Raw genomic sequence first — 25,072 nt, 5'->3', positions numbered from 1 at the left:
CACGCGGGGCCCTCAGCTCACTGCGCGCCGCGCCGCTTTCCTGCTTCTTCCTGCACTCCGGCCCGGGTCCGTGCGCCCAGCTTGTTCTGCCATGGCCGCGCTCTCCCGCGATCCGCAGTTCCAGAAGCTGCAGCAATGGCACCGGGAGCACGGCTCCGAGCTCAACCTGCGCCGCCTTTTCGACTCGGACAAGGAGCGTTTCAGCCGTTTCAGGTGCGCGCAGGGACCGGTCGTGCAGGGCCGAAGTCAGGCGGGGGCCGGGGCGGGAGAGACAGGGATCGGAGCGCGTAGCCGAAGCGCACGGGTTCGAGGTGCGCGGGGGCCAGAGCGCGGGGGGCCCTGGCCACGGACCCGGCACAGGCCAGGCCGCACTTCGTCCTTGAAGTCTCCTTGGAGCGGGTCCCCCCAGGTTGCTTAGTGATGAGGAGGAGCGGGCCCCTCCCTGGCTTTTCCTCCGTATGGACACTGCCCACCCCCACGCGCGGCCTTTGGAAAAGGGACTTACTCCTTCGCAATTGTGGGGAGCGGCCCTCGCCGACACAGCGGGCGGGAAGGGGCTGCCCCCCTCCGTCTGGCTCCTGGCCGAGAATGGGCTCCGGACTTTATGCGGGTTGCGGTCAGGGGTGGGACAGACCGGCGGGTTTGCGGGGAGCCGCAGTGGAAGGGTGGCTGTGTTGGGACATGATTCCCACTGAAGAGGCTGAGATCTGGGGACCTAGTTAGGAGCGGGAAATAGGAAGGAGTCTATTAGAGGAAGTCTTGGGGGTGGGGATAGGGCTGAGGTGTTTTGGTCACTGCTACTGGGAGCCGGGGGGTTGTGGCTCCGGACTGGAAGACCCCGATGGCCAGCGAGTTTGTCACCTGGATCAGTGCCTGAGTAAGGGAGTCTCCGAGTGGAAGCTCTGGGAGGGCATGGTCACCCCCTGGCTCAGGCACCCAGCCGCTGTCTTCCCCTCCCCCTTCTCCACCCTCCGGTTTTAGTAGAGGAATGTTTTCTCACTCAGGATCTGCAGCTGGGTTCTGTGAGGATGGTGTCTTTCCCATGCTGCTGCTGCAGGTCAGCCTGGTGGCTGGGCAACTGACAGACACCACCACTTTTCTGGCCGCTGAGGCCCCTTATGGGATGTGGCCCAGGGAGGATGGCTTCTGGAAGCAGCTTCTGTTGCTGCTCTGCTTTGAAGACAGACTGGCCCAGTCCTGCTGACAGGGTGTGGTCAGCAGCTTCACTCCTGCCCTCTCTCTGCAGCTTGACCCTTAACACCAACCATGGGCATATTCTGTTGGATTACTCCAAGAACCTCATCACGGAGGATGTGATGCAGATGCTGGCAGAGCTGGTAACGTACTGCTTCGGGAGGCCTGACCTGTGACCCCCAGTGCGGTGGGCACACTGGGCTCCTGAACCACCCCCCCCCCCAGGTCCTCTACTGATGCAGGACTCCAGGCATCTGCCCCGAGCTCAAGCTCTAGGCAGCATCCCAGGGGACCCCCATGTCTGATGTCTGAGCAGATCCTCCCTGGGCAGTAGGTGAAGGAACCAGGCTGCGACCTCTGCCAGCCTCATTGGGAGCAGCATCGAGCCCCGTGCCTGGGGTCCGGGGCTCATGGCGACCTGCGTGGGTAGGACCAAACCTCAGTGTCTTCTCCTCCCAGGCCAAGTCCAGGGGTGTGGAGGCAGCTCGGGAGCGCATGTTCAATGGTGAGAAGATCAACTTCACCGAGGTGAGCAGGCCAGGTGGACACTGGGCTTTGTTCCCCCGGAACCTTTCTTCCCCTTGGAGATTTGGCCGTTAGCAGTGTCACCCTGTGGCTTCCACCCTCCTCTTAGGCAATGTTTTTGCTTAATGAGAGGCCTGAAGGCCAGTTTCCTCAGGCTGGTTGCAGGGCCTTGGGGCGTATGTTCCCTGAGACTGGCTGTTGGGTCTGGTGAGCATCTTAGAATGGCGCCTGATAGCTGCTCAGAGAGGAACACAGGGAAAGCCTGAAGGGAGAAGGCTTCTCAAGGGTTGTTCAGACACCGCCTAAAGAACTTGGCTCTGATGCATCCTTGCTGGAGATTTTGTTAGTGAGAAGAAGACTCTGATGTCCGAACACTCCAGCCTCCTCAGTGCTAGGAGTCCATAGGAAACAGTGGTAAGGTCAGGCCTTGGGGGCCCTGTTTACTGACTTGCTGTGGAAGCCCTGGGGTTGTAATAAATACTGATCATGCAGAGCCTGCATCCTCACGATAACCTGGTGAGGTGGCTAATGTTTTTGTCCTGCTTTTACATATGAGGAATTTGAGGCTCAGAAATCATCTACCCCAGCTGTCATAGCTATATGTAGTAGAGCTGGAATTCAGGCTCAGCCTGGCTTGCTGCTGGGGTCTGTTGAGGGAGTTTGCATTCAAGGAAGCCATTTTTTGGGGGAGTGTGCATTTGCCTATGGAATGTGGGACTGGGGTGGGGTGGTATGAAGCTCTCCATCCTAGTGAGGCTCACTGGGCTAGAGTCCCAGGACCATCCCTTCCTGCCCTCCTGGGGTTTTTAACCTGCTTCCCTCAAGGATTCCTCTGCTGGCGTCAACTTGGTGGGACCAGTTCACTCATGTGACCAGGCCAGCTGTCTGGCACCTGTCACGGACTCGGCACCTGGCTTGGTTTCTAGCAGTTGGAGGTGATGGGACAGCTTGGGGGAGGGAATGAGCACCTTTAGGCTCTTCAGGCCTGTCCTTGGCATGTTTCTGCTCTCCCTGCCTCCCCTCACCAGCTGTAGCACATGAAGCGGGGTAGCCTTGCCTTCCCCAGGGCACTGGGGTGGCCTCTGCTCTCAGAAGTACACAGTGGGTCCTCGGTCTGAGACCATGGTACTGACAGAGACTTCAGGACCTGCCTGCTGTGGATAGAGGCTGGAGCAGGTCTCAGGGCTTCGGTGGAGTATGCCCAGCTGGGAACATGGCTGCCCTAGGTGGGGAGTCCTTACACTCTGACTCTCATCCCCAGGACCGGGCAGTGCTGCATGTGGCCCTACGGAACCGATCAAACACACCCATCCTGGTGGACGGCAAGGATGTGATGGTAGAGGTCAACAGAGTACTGGACAAGATGAAGGCCTTCTGCCAAGTAAGTGGCTGCTGGGCCTAACTTGCCCTTGGCCTTGTGTGCATGTATTTGTGAATCCGGAAGCCCTGGTAGGCAGCTCCTGCACTGTCCTTGGAGGCAGGACTCAAGCCCTCATTGCAGCTTGAGGTTAGGGAGGTCTGTAATTGTTGACCCTGTAATTGTTGGACCTGACTCAGGTCCCTGCTCTGAGGGAACCCACTGATAGCACCAGCAAGGTAGCCTCTTTCCTGGATTATAGACACCAGTGGGCTGTTGGTGAGAAGTCAGCCCATGACAGAGGCCTCAAGTAAAAAGTGAGGCCCCTGAGGGATGGGATAGCAGGGAGGGAGGCTTTCTTTTCCATGGTAATCTCTTCAGTCATGTGCGTTTGTTGCACATGGTGAAAAACCAAAACCCGTTGCCATCAAGTTGATTCTGACTCATAGCGACCCTATAGGACAGAGTAGAACTGCCTCGTAGGGTTTCCAAGGAGCACCTGGTGGATTCGAACTGCAGACCTTTTGTTAGCAGCTGAACTCTTAACTCCTGTACCCCCAGGGTTTCCACACGTGGTATAGAACCAGATAAAAATTGTAAAAATTTCCGGACCCCACTGCAGTCAGCTTTCTAGAGGCAGCCTTTGTAACATTTCCTGTGACAGCTTTCAGAAGCTTCCTTTGCATGTACTAGTGCATATATACATCTGTTCATCTGTCCTCTTTGAAACACACACACACACAGGTTTTTGTTCTAACTGCTCTTCTGCGCTTATTTGCACCTGTCGGTCTGTAAGAGATGTCCCTGAGTCAGCGTCAGGGCACATCGCTGTGCCTCCTTCTTTTCTGCATGTGGGGAGAGGAGTTGCCCCAGAGACCAGCCAGATTTCTCCATATCAACCACTGCTGCGTCAGTGTCTGTTGCAGGGGTGATTCCACAAGGGTTGGCCAGATGTCCTCAAGCGCGGAGTACAGCGGTGGCTTCTGAAGTCCTGTGTGTCTGCGTGAGAGTGTGCATGTCTGTCTCTGTGGGTAGGCATGCTCTGGGAGTGATCATCTGGCTCCTGGCCAGCTGTAATCATTCGTTCTCACCCCCAAGAGCCACAGCCCTATGTGGGGCGGGTCAAAGTCTGGGTGCCTCAGCCAAGAGCCATTTTCAGACCTTAAGGTGACATGAGGCAGTTGGAGGTAAGCTTGGCACGGATCCTAATGGACTGGCAGCCATGTGGGTGGGACTTCCCCAAGTGAGGAAGGCTTGGAATCCTCATGGGAATCTGGATTTCAGAATGTCCCTTATGGTGATAGGTCTGTGTGATGGGCTTTGTGTGTATGTGTGAAGGGTGGACTGGGGGGCATTTCCAGCTGTTAGTGGCGAGTGGCAGAGCTGACAAGCTTCGGAAGCCTGCTGCTCTCTTCGGTCAACCTGTGTGGGGTTGGATATGGCCCTGGCTAGCTGGCTGTTGCCAGCAAAGACCTCCGTTAAAGTTGGCCGCAGAAATACCTGACTCAGTCTGACGGGGTGTCTATAGGTGAACAAAAGCTGCTGAATGGCAGCAGTTCCACTGTGAGGAACACTCCCCTTGGGAATGTCCTCAAAAGTTCTCCAAGACAGGGGTGAGACTGTTCCCTGTGAACCTGACTGTAGTGGCAAAACCCAGAAAGAACCTGAGACCATTTATCAGGGGATAGATCAGTAAAACCGGGGTATATTCATATATAGTGTAGTCCTGGGCAGCACTGGAGCTCTGGTGGTGCAGTGGTTAAGTGTTCAGCTGCTAACCAAAAGATCAGCAGTTCAAATCCACCAACCGCTCCCTAGAAACTCTGTGGGGCAGTTCTACTCTGTCCTGCAGGGTCACAGTGAATCAGAATTGACTTGGTGGCAACGGGCTTGTTTGATTTTGGATAGTTCTGTGAAAGATAGTCTCACCCCCCCCCATCCCCCGATGCTTTATAGCAAACCTTTGATGGTGAGATTGAGAGTTGGAAAGCTGAGAAACTTATTTTATCTCCTCCTGTGTTGATGAAAAATTTCCCATGGCAGTTGATTCTTTTTTTTTTTTTTCTCTTAATAGACTATTTTTTAGAGCAGTTTTCTGTTTACAGAAAAATTGTGCAGAAAGTACCGGAATTCCCATCTATCCTCTCCCCACACGTCGTTTCTCCTATTAACTTCTCCTCTTAGCATGGGGCATTCATAACAATGGATGAGCCAGCATTGATACGTGATCATTAACTAAAGTCCCCAGTCCTCGTTAGGATTCACTCTGTGTTGTGCAGTTCTGTGGGTTTTTCACAGATACTCCGTGCTGTGTGCCCACTGTTAACAGTATCATACCGAATCCTTTCACTGCCCTAAAAATGCCCTGTGTTGGACCAATTCACCCTGCCCTCGTCCCTGGCAACCACTACAGATCTTTTCACTGTCTCTGTAGTTTTGCCTTTTCCAGAACATTATATAGTTGGAATCATACCAAAACAAACCAAAAACCCCAAACCCATTGCATTCGGGTCAATTCTAACTCATAGCGACCCTATAGGACAGGATAGAACTCCCCCATAGGGTTTCTACAGCCGTAACGTTTATGGAAGCAGACTGCCACATCTTTCTCCCACGGAGCAGCTGGTGAGGTCAAAGCACCAACCTTGTGGTTAGCAGCCAAACACCTTAACTGCTGTGCTACCAGGGCTCCTTTAAAATCGTATAGTATGTGGCTTTTTCAGACTGGTTTCTTTCACTTAGCAGTAGGCATTTAAGGGTCCTCCATGTCTTTCTCTGGCTTGATAGTTCATTTCTTTTTGTTACTGAATAATACTCCATTATATGGCTGCATCACAGTTTATCGATTAACCTATTCAAAGACTTCTTAGTTGCACCCAACTTTTAGCAATTGTGGATAAAGCTGATACTGAATAAACATTCATGTGCAGGTTTTTATGTGGATGTACGTTTGTATCTCAGTTGGGTAAATATGTAGAATGATTGGTGGATTGAATGGTAAGCCTATGTTTAGCTTTGTAAGAAACTAACAGACTGTTTTCCAAAGTAGCTGCGCCATTTTGCATTCCTGCCAATTGATTACTTTTACTTAAAGAAAAAAATAAAAGTTCCTGGGTAACGTAGACTGAATCGTGTCCGCCCAAAATATGTGTTGTAAATCCTAATCTCTCTACCTGTGGTTACAGTCCCATTTGGGAATAGGTTTTTTTGCTATGTTGATGAGACACTATTAGTGTAGGGTATGTCTTCAGTCAATCTCTTCTGAGATATAAAAGAGAGTAAACAAGCAAGCCAACAAGCGGAGATGGGGGAATAGAGATGCCAAATGATACGAAGATTGCCCAGGAGTGGAAGCTCAAAAGAAACAAGGACCTTCCTCCTCCAGAGCCAACCCAGAGAGAAAGCCTTCCCCGAGAGCCGGCACCCTGAATTCAGACGTCTAGCCTCCTAACCTGTGAGAAAATAAATTTCAGTTTGTTAAAGCCACCAATTTGTGGTATTTCTGTTATAGCAGCACTAGGTAACTAAGACACTGGGTCTTGTTGGTTTTGGGAAAGGCATGTGTACTAGTTTTCTATTGCTGTATAACAAATTACCCCAAAACTTAATAGTTTAAAACAACCATCAATATTTCTGCCAGTCAGGAATTTGCAGTGGTTGTGTTGGGTGGTTCTGGCTCAGGATATCATGAAGTTGTAGTCAAGATGTTGGCCAAGGTTACAGTCATCTGAAGGCTTGATGGGGCCTGGAGAATCCACTTCCAAGATGACTCATTAGCAATTAGTGCTGGCTTTTGGCAGGAGACTTCAGTTCCTCACCACATGGACCTCTCCATAGGCTGAGTTTCCTTGTGATGCAGTGACTGATTTCCCCCAGAGCGAGTGATCCAAGAGAGAGTAAGGCAGAGTACGCCAAGGTCTTTTTTAACCTAGCCTCAGAAATCACACTCTGTTATTTCTGTAATACTTTACTAGCTGTACAGGTAAGCTCTATTCAGAGTTTACACTAGCCTAGCCCAGGAGATGAGAATCATTGAACCATCTTGGAAGTTAATTACTGAATAATCTGCTCTTAGGCTTTGGGTGATTTATGTTTCTTCCCCATACAAAATAACCCTACTCACCTTCTCCTAAGCCCCCAACTCCAATCTTATCCCACTACAGTATCAGCTTGAAATCTAGAACCTTGTCACCTAAATCAGATATAGGTGTAGTACCTGATTTCATACCTGTGTTTTCGTTAGTACAGTTTCTCTTGATTTGAAGACGTGAATTAAAGAGCCTAGTTATCTACTCCTCACACACTCAGGATACAATGGCAGGGCAGGACAGGCACAGGATAACTGAGAGAGGATAACTCCTTTCCAAAAAGGAGGGGAAGGAGAAATGGGAGGCACACAGGAGTCACTGGTCCATAACCCAAAACCAAACCCAGTGCTGTTGAGCCGATTCCGACTCATAGTGACCCTATAGGACAGAGTAGAACTGTCCCATAAAGTTTCCAAGGAATGCCTCACGGATTTGAACTGCTGACCCTTTGGTTAGCAGCCGTTGCACTTAACCACTACACCACCAGGGTTTCCTCACTGGTCCACAGCAGTTATGAAATCTAGCAGGACACAGGTTAGCAGTTACTTCCATAGGACTCAAGGCCTGGGAATAATTCCTCAGGGCTCTTGCTTCACCCTCATCTTCTTTATGTGAAAGGTGGCCTTTACATGAAAGGAAGCAACATAGTTGCTTTAGCCTGCCTCCTGTCTGTAGAAGTGGTGGTCCAACGGCCTGTTTTCCTTTTGTATTATCTCTTTCCTCCCAAGCTGGTGGTGTTTTTCTGCCGATTCAGTAGTCTTAAAAACTTCATGGTCTTCTATGAAGCTTATTTGAGGGAGGGAGAATCATTTAAGTAGACAAAAGCAATACCTACAAAACTCTTCAAGATAAGTCCTTTTCTACTTTCACTTCTAAGACCACTCAGGGGACAATACTGTCCTCTTAAGCTTCTTAGAAGCCCTGTCTTTGACCGAATTGTCTCTCAGTCCTTCCTGATGTCTTAAGAAAGCATTTCACAGCTACACAGTTGACCTCATCTTTATACTATTCTGACAGTGCCGTGGATTTTATTTTTGCCAAGGGAATGTTTCTTAGTTTCAGCAGAGGTTGCTTCTTGGAGAGACTGGGAATTTTCAAACCCAACCAATTCCTGGCTCCTTTTTTTTTTTTTTTCCTTCACTTTTTCCTTCAGCTTACTTCTTTCCTCTTGTATTTTATTGTAAACACCAAGAAACACAGCATTTCCTTCAACAAACTCTGAGAATCTCTCTAGCTAGACTATCCTGATCATGATAGGTACATTTTTTACTTTCCGTGTCAGTGTAGGCAACAGTGCAGCTAGACTTTCTTCCGTTACAGAACTAGAGTCTACCAATAACATTTTCTTTCCTTTTATTTCAACCTGCACCAACAGCCTCCTCGAGGACGATCAGGCTCTTCCATGGAAGTTTTTTAGAATTTTACTCACTCTCTCCTGCAAGTCCTTCTTGCTTTTGCCCACATTTTAAGGTTTTTTTTTGTTGTTTTTTGCTTGTTTCATTTTGAAACAGATAAGCTTTTAATTATCACATTAAATACGTATGTTGTATCATATATCTCAAGGTTTTACAGCATACGTACATAGGCCCTGAAGATGTCTCTTTATATAGTAGAGAACCTTAGAAAGTATTTATCTGACCAAAGAATATCTATTTTCCCTTTGTGGTCCAGGCAGAGAACTGAGTGTAAGGCAAACAATTCTTTCCTCGAGGCATTGTTCTCTGAAACACCTGAAACGCTTGCCGTGGAGTTGATTCTATCTCATAGCAACCCTATAGGACAGAGCAGAACTGCCCCCATAGGGTTTCCAAGGAGCGGCTGGTGGATTCAAACTGCTGACCTTTTGGTTAGCAGCCGAGCTCTTAACCACTGTGCAGCCAGGGCTTCGTTCACTGAAGAAGTTCTCCTTAATGGCTACCCTCACTTACGTAGTCACTGAACTTTTTTTGGTGGATGATGATGACGCTGAGAGATGCTCTGAGAAGGATGAGGATATCGTGGGAAGGTCGTTTAACAAATGTGGAAACTTCCTCTCCATCACAGGATCGGTGCTGGATTCAGACTCTGTCTGCATGTCCAGAACAATTTGCATTTTTTTAAATTTTTTGTTGTTGATGAGAATATACACAGAAAAGCGTACACCAACCCAACAGTTTCTACGTGTTCAGCTTAGTGACATTGAGTACGTTCTTTGAGTTGTACAACCATTCTCACCCCCCTTTTCTGAGTTGTTCCTCCCTTGTTAACAGAAACTTACTGTACCCTAAGTTTCCTATCTTTCCAGTTGCTATTGTCAGTTTGATCCCATATAGACAGTTCTTGAAAGATGACAGTGTTCAACATAAAAAAAAAAAAAAAAAAACTAGTGTTCAACATAGATGTTTTTTATTAGTTAAGCTAAACTATTCTTTGGTTGTAAGAAGACTTCAGGGATATTTTTGGTATCAGGTTTAAAGATTATCTCAGGGCAATAGTTTCAGAAAGTCTGGAGTCCATGAGAATTTGGAATTCTGTTCTACATTTTACCCCTTTTGATCAGAATCCTGGCCAAAGATTCTCTTATGGAATTTTTAATCAAAATGTTCTGTAATGGTAGCCAGGCACCATCCAGTTCTTCTGATCTCATGGCAAAGGATGCAGGGGCCTCTTGAGAACATGGTAGCAGATCCCTGTCAGACTCACCGCCAACTGGACCCTATTTGCTCGTTAGAAAAGTCAAGAGACATCCCCACATTCACAGTAACACTGTCAGAATTTGCAACACATGGGTGAACTCTTGGCAGAAGCTATGAAAAAGCCAATTGCTGTGAATTTTCTGTGCCAGGGTTGGGAACATCAGACATGCAGCCAACCTCCACTTGGCCTGCAATGGTTCTGGCCTCCTGATATTCACACCCCTGTACAGAGTCTTCCCATGCTGAACATGGCTGACCTGTAGCAACTGTTAGGACATTGTGAAAACAGCAGAGTTTGACTTCGGAGGCTAGGTCATGAAAGACCATGCAGCTTCTCCTTGCTGTCTTGGATCACTCAATTTTGGGAAAGTCAGCAGTCATGTTGTAAGGACATTCAAATAGTCATATGAAGGAGCCCACGTGACGAGGAACCTGAGGCCTCCTTCAAACAGCCAGCACCAACTCACCACCCATATATGTGAACCATCTTGGAAAGGGACCCTCTGGCACCCATCAAGTCTTCACATAACTGCAGCCTGGACCAACATCTTGACCACAACATAAGGGAAGACCCGGAAACCAAGACCACACAGTTAAGCCGCTCTCCAATTTCTGATCCATGAAAACTCTGTGAGATAACAAACGTTTACAGCTGTTTTAAGTCAAGTTTTGATATAATTCCTTATACAACAGGTAACTAGTGTAGATTTTGGTACCAGAAGTAGGGTGATACCGTAGCAAAAACCCAAACATGTAGCATTATCTAACAGTTATTGAATCAAATCTCACCAGATCTAGACATTATAGTATCTATAAAGCATTCGTAGATATAGCTTGCTATAAAGCAATGAGAACAATGTTTGATATCCTAGCTAGGCCAGGGCTCTGTCTAAACACACAAAGAAAGCAATCTTTCTGGACTTAACCTTTTTAAAAGGGGAGTATTTTGTTTTAACGTGTTGGGATGGGGGTGAATTTCCAGTTTCACAGGAAAAATTAATCAAGACATGGAGATCGTTCACTCCCGCTAGAATGGATAAGATAACAAAACAGAAAGCAACAAATGTTGGCAAGGATATGGGAAAATTAGAACCCTTATGCATTGCTAGTGGGAATGCAAAATGGTATAGTCATTGTGGAAAACAGTGTAGTGGTTCCTCAAAAAACTAAAAATAGAACTACCATATGACTCAGCAATTTCACTCCTACTTATATACCGAAAAGATTTGAAAGCAGAGACTTGTACACCACTGTTGATGGCAGCACTATTCACAATAGCGAGAAGGTGAAAACAACCTAAATGCCCATCAACAGATGAATGGATAAACAAAATGTGGCACAGACATACAATAGACTACTGTTCAGCCAGTAGGAAAAACGAAGTCTTGATACATACTACAATATGGATGGAGCTTGAAGACATTATGCTGAGTGAAATAAGTCAATCACAAAAGGGCAAATATTGTATGACTTCGATTATATAAAAACGCAAGAAAAGGCAAATGTGTAGAGACCGAAGTTTATTAGTGGTTACCAGGGGCTGGAGGGAGAAGAAAAGCAGGAGTTAATGGTGAAGGAAAAATTGTATTGATTAAGGGTAGGATTGCACAGCCAATTATTGCAGTTGCTGTCAATAAGTTGTACACCTGTAAAAACTTCAATTGGCAAAAGTTATGTGACAGATATGCTTACAACAACAACAGCAAAAGAGTAGCTGCTGAGGCTGGTTATGTACAACCAAAAGCCTCATGGGAGTTGGTTCCTTGGTTTGGAGATTTAGGGTCATGGTTTCATAGGACATCCCAGTTAATGAGCTTAATAACGTATTTAGTGCTTGTGTTCTACTTCTAGTTCATTGCTTAGTGCCTGGGGTCTTAAAAGCTTGCAAGCGGCCCTCCAAGGCACAACAGTTGGTTTCTATTTACCTGGAGCAGCAGAGGAAGGAGGAGAGTCAGGAGTAGGAGGAGGAAATGGACTGTGTGGCTAATTGCTTCAATGAACAACCACCTCCTTAACCATGAGACCAGAAGAACTGGATGGTGCCTGGCTACCGTTACAGAACATTTTGATTAAAAATTCCATAAGAGAATTTTTGATCAGGATTCTGATCAAAAGGGGTAAAATGTAGAACAGAATTTCCAATTCTCATGGACTCTAGACTTTCTGGAGCCACAGAGCCTGGATGAATTCCTGAAACTGTTGCCCTGAGATAATCTTTAAACCTGAAACCAGAATTATCCTTAAGTCTTCATAAAACCAATGAATAGTTTAGCTTAACTAATAAAGAATGTCTGTCTTGAGCATTGTGATACTTTAAGAACTGTCTGTCTGGGACCAAACTGGCAAAAGCAACTGGGAAGATCAGATAGGAAACTTAGGGTACAGTGAGCTTCTATTAATGGGGGAGGAACAACTCAGAAAAGGAGGGTGAGAATGGTTGCAGAACTCGAAGAATGTAATCAGTGTCACTAACTGTACATGTAGAAACGGTAGAATTGGTGTGTGTTTTGCTGTGTATATTCTCAACAACAGCCAAAAACCCTGCTGCCATCTCAAGTTAATGCAGACTAATAGCGACCTTATAGGACAGAGTAGAACTGCCCCATAGGGTTTCCAAGGAACGTCTGGTGGATTTGAACTGCCAGCCTTTTGGTTAGCAGCTGTAGCTCTTAACCACTACTCCACCAGGGTTTCCTCAACAACAGCAGCAACAAAATAAATTATAAAGAAATAAATATGACAAAAAAATAAGTAATAATGTAAGCAATGGATTAAAAAAAAAAAAAAGAGGCCCCCGTGAGGGTATGAAGGTTGGGACTGAGGCAGCCAGGACACGGCAGTGGTGCTGTTTTTGATTAGTGGCCTAAATGTGGGTGCTTGGGCTGATCACGCCTCCCCTCTGTTCCAGCGTGTCCGAGGTGGTGACTGGAAGGGCTACACCGGCAAGGCCATTACAGATGTCATCAACATCGGCATCGGTGGCTCTGACCTGGTGAGCAGAGGACTACTACTATGGGATCGGCTTCTGGTGACCCCCTCTCCCACATCCTGTGGGCCCTGGAATCTTGTTCTCTGGTGCTGTGTCTCCTCACAGGGACCCCTCATGGTGACTGAAGCCCTTAAGTCGTACTCTTCAGGTGGTCCCCGCGTCTGGTTTGTGTCCAACATTGATGGCACCCACATTGCCAAAACCCTGGCCTCCCTGAACCCCGATACCTCCCTGTTCATCATTGCCTCCAAGGTATGGGCCCCAGACACTGCCTGGCACCTCAGCCATGGGCTTGAGTTGGGCATGGGGTGAGTGCTTTGCCCCATCCTGGCATTGGACCAGTTCTGAGTGAACCATGCTTTGTGGGTTAAGCCAGCACAGCTGCCCTCAGTCTCTTCCCTTGTCTGGCAGCAACAATTTGTCTTCTCGCTTTGCAGAATCTGTGCTCCGCCTGGGACTGTCCTCTTTTCCTTAGATTTCTTCCTAACAGTCCCAGAGCCAGGCCCTGCCCTGATACTGTAGGGATTTTTGTTTGTTGTTATTTATGTCCTCTTTATTTGAATTAATGTGTGTAAAATACTAAGAATTCTGTCTTGAGTTCTGAGATACAGCCTAGCCTGGGTTGAAGAGAGCCCCAAGCATAGCCACAGCCCCTCTCCTGGATGATGCCCTGGCCTTTGACCCATGGGGAGTGGGTGGGGAGTACAACTCTTTCTGGGGTTTCCTCTTGTGGTTGCAAAGTCCTGGAATCACAGGATGATACTGCTACTTCCAGGCCCCTGCCCCAGACACAGCTTTCTGGCTCCCTAATGTGGAGTAACTAATGTTGACCTACATGCACTGTCCTTGTGAAACTGGGCCACACTGTGGCCTCACGCTGACCCCTGGCTAAAGGTTTAAAGGTTGAGCCCGGGCCTGAGCTTGGGGGCTGACTGTGCTGCTCTCTGGCCTGCAGACCTTTACCACCCAGGAGACCATCACAAATGCAGAGACGGCGAAGGAGTGGTTCCTTATGGCGGCAAAGGATGTGCGTGGGTAGATGGGTCTCCCTTGTGATGAGACGGGTGGTGGGCAGCTGTGGCCTGGGAAGAAGAGGGCAGGCGCAACCATCCCCCTGAAAGGCCAGACTTGGGCCTTTTTCCCCCGAAATTGGAAGCAGGAGACAGGTTTTCTGATGTCTGCCTTTTGTAGTTGACTGTTCACCTTTGGCTTTGCCAATCTCCGAACATACCATGCATGGCAGAACCTATTCTAACTGGTTAAAGGCCCTTTCCATGGAGCCGACCTTTAAGCTCCCTTGGCCCTGAGGAATCCTCTACTCCTGGCCCTGCCCGTTTTACAGAGGATGTTCCTGGACCTTGTACATCTGTGGGATGGGAAGGGCAGGCTGGCCGCAGAGCTAAGGACTGAGACCAGTCAGTCTCACCAGGGGCCTTGGTTTCTCCAGTGGTGGGAGAATCACTGCCCTTGGGTGGGCTCTCTGGGATTTTTTATATAACTTGACTCCGTCTCTTGTAGCCTTCTGCGGTTGCGAAGCACTTCGTTGCCCTGTCTACCAACACGGTAAGTGTCCATGTGGCCTCCCATACTATCTCCCCACAAGGGAAAAGGCTAAACCATGTCAAGGTCATGGCCTTTCAGAATACATTACCTAAGATGTAGTTCATAAGTTTGGGAGATCTTGGTCCCACTGATGGTATAGAAGGGTTGGTTGCCTACGATGTGAGTTGCAAACCATCCTCGTCTTTTCTACATTGTCCCATCAAATCCCTGCAGCCCCAACGAGAGGCTTGCAGTTAGTGGTATCACGTTAATCCTATCCATCTTTCAAGCTTGACTGATGGCCAGAACACTCCACACTCATGACCTCCCTTGGCTCCGGCCACTGCTAGCCCTTCCCCAAATGGGACGTGACGGGGTGGGGGATGCATTCCATTTCTCACGTGAGGATGTTGAGCCCCAGCAAAGGGAGGCAGCATTTTGCTCCAGTTAGTGACGCTAACATTAGCGCTCCATCCTGCCCCATCCCCGTCCCACCTGGGGCTCTGAGGAAGGCAAGGCTGCACATGCAACTCGGCCAGCACGTCCTCACGCCCTGGGGCTCCTGTTCTTGCCCAGCTTACCTGTCCAGATAATAAGTGCTTCATTTCTTCTCTCCCCCTTTGTAGACCAAAGTGAAGGAGTTTGGAATTGACCCTCAAAACATGTTTGAGTTTTGGGATGTAAGTAGAGGCACCATCTGCGTCGGGTGGATTGCATCTTTGGCCACAGATGAGGGGCCATGAGGTCAGGTCAGCATTAATGTTGTGCACCTGCTGCATGCCTGGCTTTGGGAAAGGCCAGGAGGCCCTAACAGAGGCTTGCGGGGCAAAAGCAGCCCAGTCAGGACGAGGGCTCACCTTCTACCTAAGGGCAAGCAGAGCTTGAGGCCTGGCTGGCACTCCCCTGGTACCTGCCAGCAGCACCGACTGGAGTAACTGGAGCCACCACCGCGCTGAGCTAAGGTTGAGTTATTCTCAGTGATGACCTTTCTCTGTGCTGCAGTCGCAGCCTGTAAAGGTTAAGGGGCACGGTGAGGCAGGAGGCATGATGGGTAGACCTGGGAAGGAGCTGCGGGAACAGCTAGAGGGCTGCAGAGACGAGAGGCTGGGCCTGTGGCGGGGGAGGGGTTGTTGCCAGGCAGCCTGCTGAACAAGCCTTGCCTCAGGCAGCGGAGCTCCTGACCACTCTGGCCACAGATGAGCCCGTGACTCAACCTCTGCTGGAGCCACAGCGGGTGCCAAGCAGTGGTGTTCTTTGCGGGCTTGTCTAAGGGCAGCAGTGGTGTTCAGCGTGGGCTTGTCTGAGGGCAGCAGTGGGGTTCTGTGAAGGCCTGTCTGAGGGCAGCAGTGGGGTTCTATGTGGGCCTCTCTGAGGGCAGCAGTGGGGTTCTATGTGGGCCTGTCTGAGGGCAGCAGTGGGGTTCTTTGAGGGCCTGATGGCAGCAGTGGGGTTCTTTGAGGGCCTGATGGCAGCAGTGGGGTTCTGTGTGGGCCTGTCTAAGGGCAGCAGTGGGGTTCTGTGTGGGCCTGTTTGAGGGCAGCAGTGGGGTTCTGTGTGGGCCTGTTTGAGGGCAGCAGTGGGGTTCTCTGTGGGTCTGTCCGAGGGCAGCAGTAGGGTTCTCTGATGGCAGCAGTGGGGTTCTGTGAGAGCCTGTCTGAGGGCAGCAGTGGGGTTCTGTGTGGGCCTGTCTAAGGGCAGCAGTGGGGTTCTGTGTGGGCCTGTTTGAGGGCAGCAGTGGGGTTCTCTGTGGGTCTGTCCGAGGGCAGCAGTAGGGTTCTCTGATGGCAGCAGTGGGGTTCTGTGAGAGCCTGTCTGAGGGCAGCAGTGGGGTTCTGTGTGGGCCTGTCTAAGGGCAGCAGTGGGGTTCTGTGTGGGCCTGTCTAAGAGCAGCAGTGGGGTTCTGTGTGGGCCTGTCTAAGGGCAGCAGTGGGGTTCTGTGTGGGCCTGTTTGAGGGCAGCAGTGGGGTTCTCTGTGGGTCTGTCCGAGGGCAGCAGTAGGGTTCTCTGATGGCAGCAGTGGGGTTCTGTGAGAGCCTGTCTGAGGGCAGCAGTGTGATTCTGTGTGGGCCTGTCTGAGGGCAGAAGTGGGGTTCTGTGAGGGCCTGTCTGAGGGCAGCAGTAGGATTCTGTGAGGGCCTGTCTGAGGCCAGCAGTGGGGCTCTGTGTGGGCCTGTCCGAGGGCAGCAGTGGGGTTCTGTGCGGGTTTGTCGGAGGGCAGCAGTGGGGTGCAGGGAGGCTGCGAGCTGTGGGTGCTGTGAATACAGTGGTGTGGCTGGGCAAGGGGGTAGTGCTCTCACGTGTGGCCGTGGCAGGCACACTGCAGGGGGCATCATCCGTTTGGGGATTCTCCCATTGGGGCCGTTTCCTGGCCTTCGCACTGGAGGCTCTTTGCTTGGTGGCAGCATCCACAATGTAAACTCCTTGCTTTAAGTGTTCTAAGGGCCTTTTTCTACCAGGGCCTGGGAGAGAATTAAACCTTAATGTTCTAAAGGATCTGTGGTGTATAATAAGTTAACTTCTTTGTAGAATGGGAGTAGTTATGTACCATTCTTGGAAAGTCACTCAAATGCGTCCTGTGCTTCAGATGAGGAACTCCAGATGAGAGAGACTGTGCAGCTTCTAACAAATGTTGCATGGTTGATAAAGGGGCAAAGGGACCCTTCCACCTCCTCCCTGGGATCTGGAGCCTGAGCAGGTGGTAGTCAGGGATTTGTGTGTACTCCCGCTAGCCAAGAGGTCTGGCAGAGCAGGGTTGTGTTGTAAGTCTGGGTTCTCGTTGCCCATAGCTGCCCAGCAGGCAGAGGTAAGGTCTCTGGGGCACAGGTATGCAAAGATATTCCATGTAGTGAGGCCTCAGAGCCCTCCGTGAGGTTGGTGGTGCCAAGGTTGAGCAGAGGTGGATAGTTTGGGGTCTCTGTGAGACATGAAAAGCCAAGTCAGATACAGTATATCCATCTGGGTCTCTCAAGTCAGACCTCAGGGTCAGGCCCATGTAAATAGAACTGGATCTCTCAAGGAAGGTATGAAGAATCTGAGTTGGACTCAGGGAGGTAGGCCTGGGTCTGCCGTTTTAGGTGTGAGGAGTCAGGGGCAGGCAGGTGAGTAAGCCTAGTCTGTCGGCTGAGATGTCTGGCGCCTGTGTCTGACAGGTGTATAACCCTGCGGTGTGAGGCCCTGGAGTCAGACACAGGTAGGCGAAGCTAGGTCTCCCAGGTGCAGCATCTGTACCCGTATCCAGTACGCGTATGTTTAGCTGGGCCTGTTGCTGAGGTCTGTGAATCTAGGGTCAGTTGGGCAGGGGTATATAAGCCTGGTCTTAGATGGTCTCATGGACACCAGGCTCAGGCCCAGGTTGGTACCCCTGGGTTTGTTAGGTGAACTGGGTGGGCAGGATCTAATCCAGGAATGCATAATTGGTGTGGCAGGTGAGGCCTAGGCTTTCACTACCTGGGCTTAACCTTTCCAGCCTCACCACATGGACCCAGGGCTACATACCTTTGCTTGTTGCATCTGAGTCCTATGAGGGCCGACTCTGCCTACCTGCACTCAACCATAACTCCTTGGGCCTCCTGACAGGTGGACCTCTGGTAGTGGACTCAGGTGTGGCCAGGTGGGTAATATGAGCTCTCATCACACGTAAGCCAGAGTCATCACAGGTATGTGTACCTGGGTCTACCTGGAGAGCTCTGGGGAGCCCCTTAGGATCAGGTTCAGGCAGAGTGCCCCAAGCCAGGTCAGCCACCTGGTGCTCAGCACTCCAGTTAGGAACAGTGTGCAGAACTCGGGGTGTAGTAGAGGCCTGAGAATCCATAAGGAGTCCAAGACATGTTCTGTTTGTGGCTTGGAGTCTGGTTGGCATGAGGTCTGAATTGCGCAGGCGAAGAAAAAGGTAAGGTAATATCTGCTTAGAAAAGGCGAGGTGTGCGGCACTGGGGCAGGCCCAGCACAGCCAGCCAAACTGACTGAGGACCTGCGTCTGTAAGGTATGGTCTGAGAGGCCCAGTGTAGGTAAGGGTGAGGTCAAAAGACCTGTGTCTGCAGGCTGAGGTCCCATAGGCTCAAGGTGGACACTGTTTGGCATTGCTGGGCTCTGCTAAATGTGACATCTGAGGACCTGGCCTTAGGCCGAGGTAAGCAGCCTGGAATCTGTCAGTCTGAGGGCTGGCCGTATGCTCAGGACAAGCTTCTAGAATTTGAATCTGTCAAGTAAGGTCAGATATGGTGTGGTCTGTGGGACTGTGTCAGATAAAGTTCTCCCAAACCTAGACCCTTTCCAGGTGAAGGGCCCCACTGTCCATCTCATTGCCCAAGCCAGAAGCCTCTGGGCCACACTTAATTCTCTCAGTCCTCCCGCCCTTCCTGTTTGATTGAGACTCCTAAATCAGTCCTCGTCTAGACCTCCTCCCTACTCCCCTGTCCAGGGTAGCATCAGTCTGTGGAAGACCGCAGGGGTCTCCTAAGCAGTTCCCCTGCTTCTACTCTCACCTCACCAACAGACTGTTCTTGGTTCTCTAACCTTACTTCTCAGCTTCTGCCCTCTGGTCCTCTCTCCTTCCTTCATCTTTTAGACTGTGCCATGTCTCCTGCCCAGCCTCTCTGCTGGCTTCCAGGAGGGACTTAAATTCTCAGACCCTAAGGCATCCGTAGTACTTAATAAATGAGCATCTCACATCTGGAAGGGCACTAGCTTGGACCAGCCTTGGGAGAAGGAGAAGTAAAGTCACTCAAATCATTTTCTCTGGGGCTTAATTTTCTCAGTATTGAGAAAGGCTGCTCTTCCTGCAGGACCTTTGCATATGGTGTTCAGGCCCCTGTAGTGCTTCTCCTCCCTCAGTGCTTCCCTGGCTAATGTCTGCTCATCCATCCTCTTCGTTCCATGTTCTCTTCCTCCCGAGCACTTGTATCTCAGCTTCACATTTATTGGTACAATTATTTCATTTACAACTCTCTCTCTCATTGGACTGTTATCATTGTGCTAGGCCTGTGTTAGGGGCCCTGTAAATGATTAGGAAGGTATGAATGAAGTTCTGAGGATTCTGAGGAGACCTTTGTACAAAGTGTGAGAAGGCTCAGTACAAGTGGTAGGCCTAGGTGTGTCTCTGGGTTGAGGCTGAGAAGATAGGTCAAGCCTAGGTATGAAGCGCTGGATCTGTCAATATCCTCGGTAAGAGGCTCTGGGCCTGTCAGGGTACAAGGAGAAAGGACCAGGTACAGACAGGAGGTGGTACCAGGAACAGGTATGAGGCACTGAGCATTTCAGCGTCAAAGGAGCCAGAGCTGAGCACAGGTATGAAGCTCTGGATCTTTCAGTGTCTGAGGAGGCGGGACCAGGCTTAGGTAGGAGATGCTGAGTTTTTCAGTGTCCATGGAGGTGATACCAGACCCAGGTATGAGGCACTGGGTCCATCAGTCTAAGTAAGCTTGACCAGGCACTGGGCCTGTCAGTGTACAAAGAGGTGGGGCCTAGCACGGCTTCGAGGTGCTGGGTCCGCCAGTCTCAGGAGGCTGGGCTTGGATCAGGTATGAGGTACAGGGTCAGTCAGTATCTCAGGAGGTAGGGCCTGGCGCAGGTGTGAGGCTCTGGGCCTGATAGTGTTTGAGGAGACGGGGTCGGGCACAGGTATGAGATTGGGTCTTTCAGTGCAAAGAGGCAGTCGGGCATAGCTATGAGGCCCTGGGTCTGTCAGTGTTGGAGGAGACGGGGTCAGGCACAGGTAGGAGGCACTGGGTCTGTCCATGCAGCCTGAGGAGATGGGGCTGGCCATGGTAAGGTCTGTGACTGAGTGTCATGGCTCTGATCAGTCCCATGTGTGGTTGGTACTGCCCAAGGAGTCGCCAACACTCAGCCTGCTGTTTTGCAGCCAGGTGGGCTGGGCCCAGGCCCTCAGAGCTGTACCTGTGGAGGAGTAGTGGTCCCTGGGGCCAAGTCCTGTGGCAGAAGGGTGGGGGCGGGCTGTACCGGCCCCACCTCAGCACGTTTTCTGTCTCTCTCAGTGGGTAGGGGGACGGTACTCGCTGTGGTCAGCCATCGGACTCTCCATTGCCCTACACATAGGTGAGTGTTGGCGTTTCTGCCAGGCCCCCCGGCTGGGTGTCTTATGTCCCCAAACACCTTCCTGCCCCCACAGGCCAGCTGGCCTCTCTTCTTTGGAGGAAACATTTCTTTCAGGCCAGAAGGGAAGGCGCAGGTTTCATTTGGTTTGCAGACTGGCCTGGCTGTCTGCGCCTCACGCTGCAGCCTGTTCACCTCCCTTCCCAGGCGGAGCTAGACCCACCCATACGCCCAGAGCACCCCTCATGACAGGCTTGCTTCTGCAAGCCCAAGTCCTCCCAGGCCTTGTTTCTTCTGGCTCCATGTCCAGCCTCTTGCTGCTTCCAGAAGAAGCTGTGCCTGCTGACATGAGGGCATGACTGTTTCTGTTGATGTTGCCTTTATGTCACAGGTTTTGACAACTTTGAGCAGCTGCTCTCGGGGGCTCACTGGATGGTGAGTGTTGCCAGTCAGAGTCCTGTGTGTGTTGCTACAGCTCCTCCCTCCCTCGAAACCTCCCTCTTCCTTTTCTTCCCTCCCTCCTCCTCTTTCCCTCTCTCCCCACCCCTCCTTCCCTGGCTCCCTCCTCTCCTCCTCCCCTCCCTCCTACTTCCCTCCCTCCTCTCCTCCTCTCCTCCTTCCTCCCCACCAGCCCCAGGCAGCTGCTCCACTCCTGCTCACCCTGCTCTTATTGCAGGACCAACACTTCCGTACTGCGCCCCTGGAGAAGAACGCCCCCATCCTGCTGGCCTTGATGGGCATCTGGTACATCAACTGCTTTGGGTGTGAAACGCAGGCCATGTTACCCTATGACCAGTACCTGCACCGCTTTGCCGCCTACTTCCAGCAGGTACCAGCTGCCAAGCCAGGCTTTGGGATCAGCAGGGCCTATGGGAGCCTGGGGGCCCATGAGCCCAGTCTTTTGCTCCTCCAGGAGCCCATTCCCCCATTCTCCTTCCGGCGTGGCCAGGGCCCACCTTTGCTCCCCGTCTCATGGTGAATCCTCTTTGTAAACAGTGTCTGCTCAACCTGAGAGTTCAGCTGAGTTGGGCCACCATGTGAGGGGCCTGACTTATATGATGAGTTATCTGTGGTCCCTGGCTGTTCAAGCCCTGGCTTGGCCCTGGACGTGTGTCTCAGCCAATGTTACTTCTTTCTTGGGCATCACTCTGCACCCCAGCCGTAGGGTGGGGCCACAAGCCGGCACCGCTATGGCCTACTCTGTCCTTGTCCCTCCAGAAAAGCAAGTTCTCAGGTTGTGGCACGTCTGGGCCATTCAGCCCCCAGAGACTGAGCAGCCCCTCTCCTGGTCAGAGTCTGTTCCGGAAGCCTTGCCCACCTGTCTCTGCTTTTGTTCAGCATAAACCCAGGCCCAGTCTTGCAGCCCCTGGGTTCTTTTGAGCACATGCAGCAGACTTTTACCAATACTTAAAGGTGAATCTTGTGATTGAAGGAGAGGCCAAGGCTTCCCAGTCCCAGTTGCCTTGGCGAGGGCGGCCATAACTTGGGTCCAGGTAGGTGCCGCAGGTCTCAGCATCTGGTTGACATGACAGCCCTCAAGGCTGCACACTCTGGACAGCCTGTCCTTTCCTTAAAATCAAAGGCTTTGTGACCCAGTGGTTTGATCAGGCTCTGGGGGACCATCCATTTCCCTGCTCATCCAGGTTGTTTGCAGAATTCATTTCCATGTGGTTATAGGACTGACGTCCTGTTTCCTTGTCGGTTGTCAGCCTAGGGTTGTCTTCAGCTTCTGGAGGCTGCCCATATGCCCTGTCCTTAGGGAGGTCCTCCCCCAGGCTCCATACCCACCATCTCCTGTTGGCGGGTCCTTCTGCAGAGGGATCTAAGCCAGAAGGTTTGTGAGTCTGTGTCCTCACAGGAGAGGAGAGAATGGGGATTATGCCAATGGATTTCCCATTGCCGTGGAGTTGATTCCGACTCATAGCGACCCTATAGGACAGAACAGAACTGCCCCATAGGGTTTCCAAGTAACAACTGGTGAATTCGAACTGCTGACCTTTTGTTTAGCAGCTGAGCTCTTAATTGCTGTGCCCCCAGGGCTCCTGCCTCTGTATGCACATGTCCATGTTGTGGGGCCAAGGCAGTGTGGACATGCCTGATATATGCCAGGCAGAGCTTGGAGTGGTGCATGGAGGGACCAGACTCGCAGTTAGTGGGCTGGGTTTCTGTCCTCATTCCAGGGTGACATGGAGTCCAACGGGAAGTATATCACCAAGTCTGGCAACCGTGTAGACTATCAGACGGGCCCCATCTTGTGGGGGGAGCCAGGGACCAATGGCCAGCATGCCTTCTACCAGCTTATCCACCAAGGTAGGACCCATCCAGCTTGGGGGTGGGGGTGCTGGGAGGTGGTGAGCCTGCCAGCAGAGACTTATGTCAGTGCTGTCCTGTAGACCATGTGGGTGGCCCTCATGAGCCACGATGGGCTCCCAGGTGACCATAGTGCCCTTCACAGGCACCAGGATGATACCCTGTGACTTCCTCATCCCAGTCCAGACCCAGCATCCCATACGGAAGGGGTTGCATCACAAGGTAAGAGTCCCTATTCAGGTACTCCTCTCACATTATAGGTTCACATTATACCCGGACCTCTTAAGACCTGATGCATTGGTTGGCAGCTGTATTAGTTTTCTGCTGCTGCCATAACAAATTACCACAAACCTAGAGGCTTTGAACAGCACCCATTTATTATCTCAGTACATTAGACAAGAGGCTTGTCTGTAGATCTTTCCTGGATTGTCTCCTATTTGTAGATTTTGCTGAGGTAACTGAAGGGCAATGTCCCCAAGTTCCTTGAGGCCTTTTGTCACCCCCTCCACCCCTACCCCATGCCAGCTGAGCTGTGCAGGGTGGGTAGGCGGTCTGACCAGGCTGGGACTTAACCCTGACTGGACAGTGCCGGGCAGCCTTTTCTCTTCTATCTGAAGCATAGACAGTACTTCCGACGTAACTGGTTGTCTCTTTTGTCAGATCCTCCTGGCCAACTTCTTGGCCCAGACGGAGGCCCTGATGAAGGGGAAAACAACAGAAGAGGCCCGGAAGGAGCTCCAGGCCGCAGGAAAGAGTGGGGAGGACTTGGAGAAGCTGTTGCCGCACAAGGTCAGCACTCCTCCTAAAAGTGGGCTTTGGGGGCACATGCTAGGATGAAGCTGTGGGGTCGGGGCAGGGACACATGATGTAACTGGCTTGTCCCCACAGACCTGCATGGCCCAGCTGCTGCGGGAGGGTATGCATCCCTTTCTGGGGACTTGGGGATCTGGATTAACTGGGGGACATACCTTGGTGTTTTCTGAAGGTCTTCGAAGGAAATCGCCCAACCAATTCCATTGTGTTCACCAAGCTGACACCATTTATTCTTGGAGCCTTGATCGGTGAGCAAGGAGGGGAGGCGTCGGCTTGGGGGTAGGGTAGACTGAGCTGGTGGAGCCTTAGCTTGCACTGTCTGCCACCCCTGCAGCCATGTACGAGCACAAGATCTTCGTTCAGGGCGTCATCTGGGACATCAACAGCTTCGACCAGTGGGGGTGAGTTACTGACTCATGGTGATGAGGAATGCCTGTGGGCATGGATTTCTCCGGCAACACTAGAACCTTCCTCACACCCTTCTTCCTCCCCTTCCTGGCAGAGTGGAGCTGGGGAAGCAGCTGGCTAAGAAAATCGAGCCTGAGCTTGAAGGCAGCGCCCCAGTGACCTCTCATGATGCTTCCACCAATGGGCTGATCAGCTTCATCAAGCAACAGCGAGCATGAGGCCAGAGGCCTATAAACTCACGCTCAGTGGCAGCCCCTCTTGTGACTGGTCCTTTTTGTCCCTGTTGCCAGAGTCTGTACTGCATGGTCCTGCCCCACCCTGCCCAGAGCACCCTCAGGTTGCAGGCTTGGGCCACAAGTCCCTTGGGGGAAGCTGGTCTGGAATCCTACCACCCCTCTCTATCCAGGTCCACTAGCCCTCTGTTATGGAATTAACTGGAGTGTTTCAGTGCAGCTGATTTTCCAGGCCCACGTTCACGTTGTTCACATCCCAGGTAGAAAAATAAAAATGCCACAAAAGAGGTTATGGCTTCAGCTTCCTATTTTTTACTGAGAATGGTGCTTTATGCAGGAGATTGAGAGCCTGGTAGGAGGAAAGCAGATTGCTAGCACTTCTCATCTTTCTAATGATGAAGTGTTTATTTTGGTTCTGAAAATGAATGCCCCCTTCTCTCTCCACCTTTGTAGAAGTGGTAGGAAGAAGTTCTTTGACAGGTAAGCTCTGTTGAGGCCCCTGCTGACCCACCTCCTTTCTTATTACACAAAAACATCGGTAGACTGAGAGGAAGATCAAGGTTGCAGACCCTCTCAGACTAACTTCCTTCACATGTAGCATCTCTTAGCAGAGGGACTGATGTACTTCCCCAGGGCCAGCTGCCAAGGCCCACGTCTTCCCTTATGCAGGAGGAGCCGACACATGCCAATTGGCCGTGTGTCCCCTAGCCTGTCTTGTTTCCCTCCTGCTCCTCATCGCTTCCACTGTCATCATTTGTAGCTTCTGCTAGTCCCACGGCCACCAGTTGTTGCAAGTCTTGAATAGACAGACAGATCTTCACTGTGTGGCTGGAACAGCTTTCAACACCTTCATTGTATACTTTCTCAAATAAAAATTGGCTCACAA

General features: G+C 50.9%; 1 protein-coding gene across 1 annotated transcript; it reads left to right on the top strand.

Moving 5' to 3' along the window:
- Positions 1 to 12: 12 nt before the first annotated feature.
- Positions 13 to 25,072, top strand: GPI (glucose-6-phosphate isomerase). The gene is made up of 18 exons (XM_010596095.3): positions 13 to 213; positions 1,247 to 1,337; positions 1,654 to 1,722; positions 2,981 to 3,100; positions 12,748 to 12,831; positions 12,934 to 13,080; positions 13,784 to 13,855; positions 14,347 to 14,391; positions 14,997 to 15,050; positions 20,365 to 20,425; positions 20,814 to 20,857; positions 21,099 to 21,251; positions 22,603 to 22,732; positions 22,878 to 22,954; positions 23,393 to 23,521; positions 23,718 to 23,793; positions 23,880 to 23,946; positions 24,048 to 25,072. The coding sequence occupies exons 1-18, from the start codon at positions 92 to 94 to the stop codon at positions 24,169 to 24,171; spliced, it is 1,665 nt and encodes a 554-aa protein (XP_010594397.2). The 5' UTR covers positions 13 to 91; the 3' UTR covers positions 24,172 to 25,072.

This window comes from Loxodonta africana, chromosome 21 (assembly GCF_030014295.1).
Source record: "Loxodonta africana isolate mLoxAfr1 chromosome 21, mLoxAfr1.hap2, whole genome shotgun sequence".
In the NCBI taxonomy this organism is placed as follows: Eukaryota; Metazoa; Chordata; class Mammalia; order Proboscidea; family Elephantidae; genus Loxodonta; species Loxodonta africana.
This window is presented reverse-complemented; position numbering and strand designations above follow the sequence as displayed.

What these genes read in the sequence shown, in the direction of transcription:
- GPI (XM_010596095.3), top strand. Translation starts at nt 92, where the DNA reads ATGGCCGCGCTCTCCCGCGATCCGCAGTTCCAGAAGCTGCAGCAATGG. An exon ending in GCATCGGTGGCTCTGACCTG is followed by an intron (nt 12,832 to 12,933) that starts GTGAGCAGAGGA and finishes GTCTCCTCACAG; the next exon opens with GGACCCCTCATGGTGACTGA. An exon ending in TCCTTATGGCGGCAAAGGAT is followed by an intron (nt 13,856 to 14,346) that starts GTGCGTGGGTAG and finishes CGTCTCTTGTAG; the next exon opens with CCTTCTGCGGTTGCGAAGCA.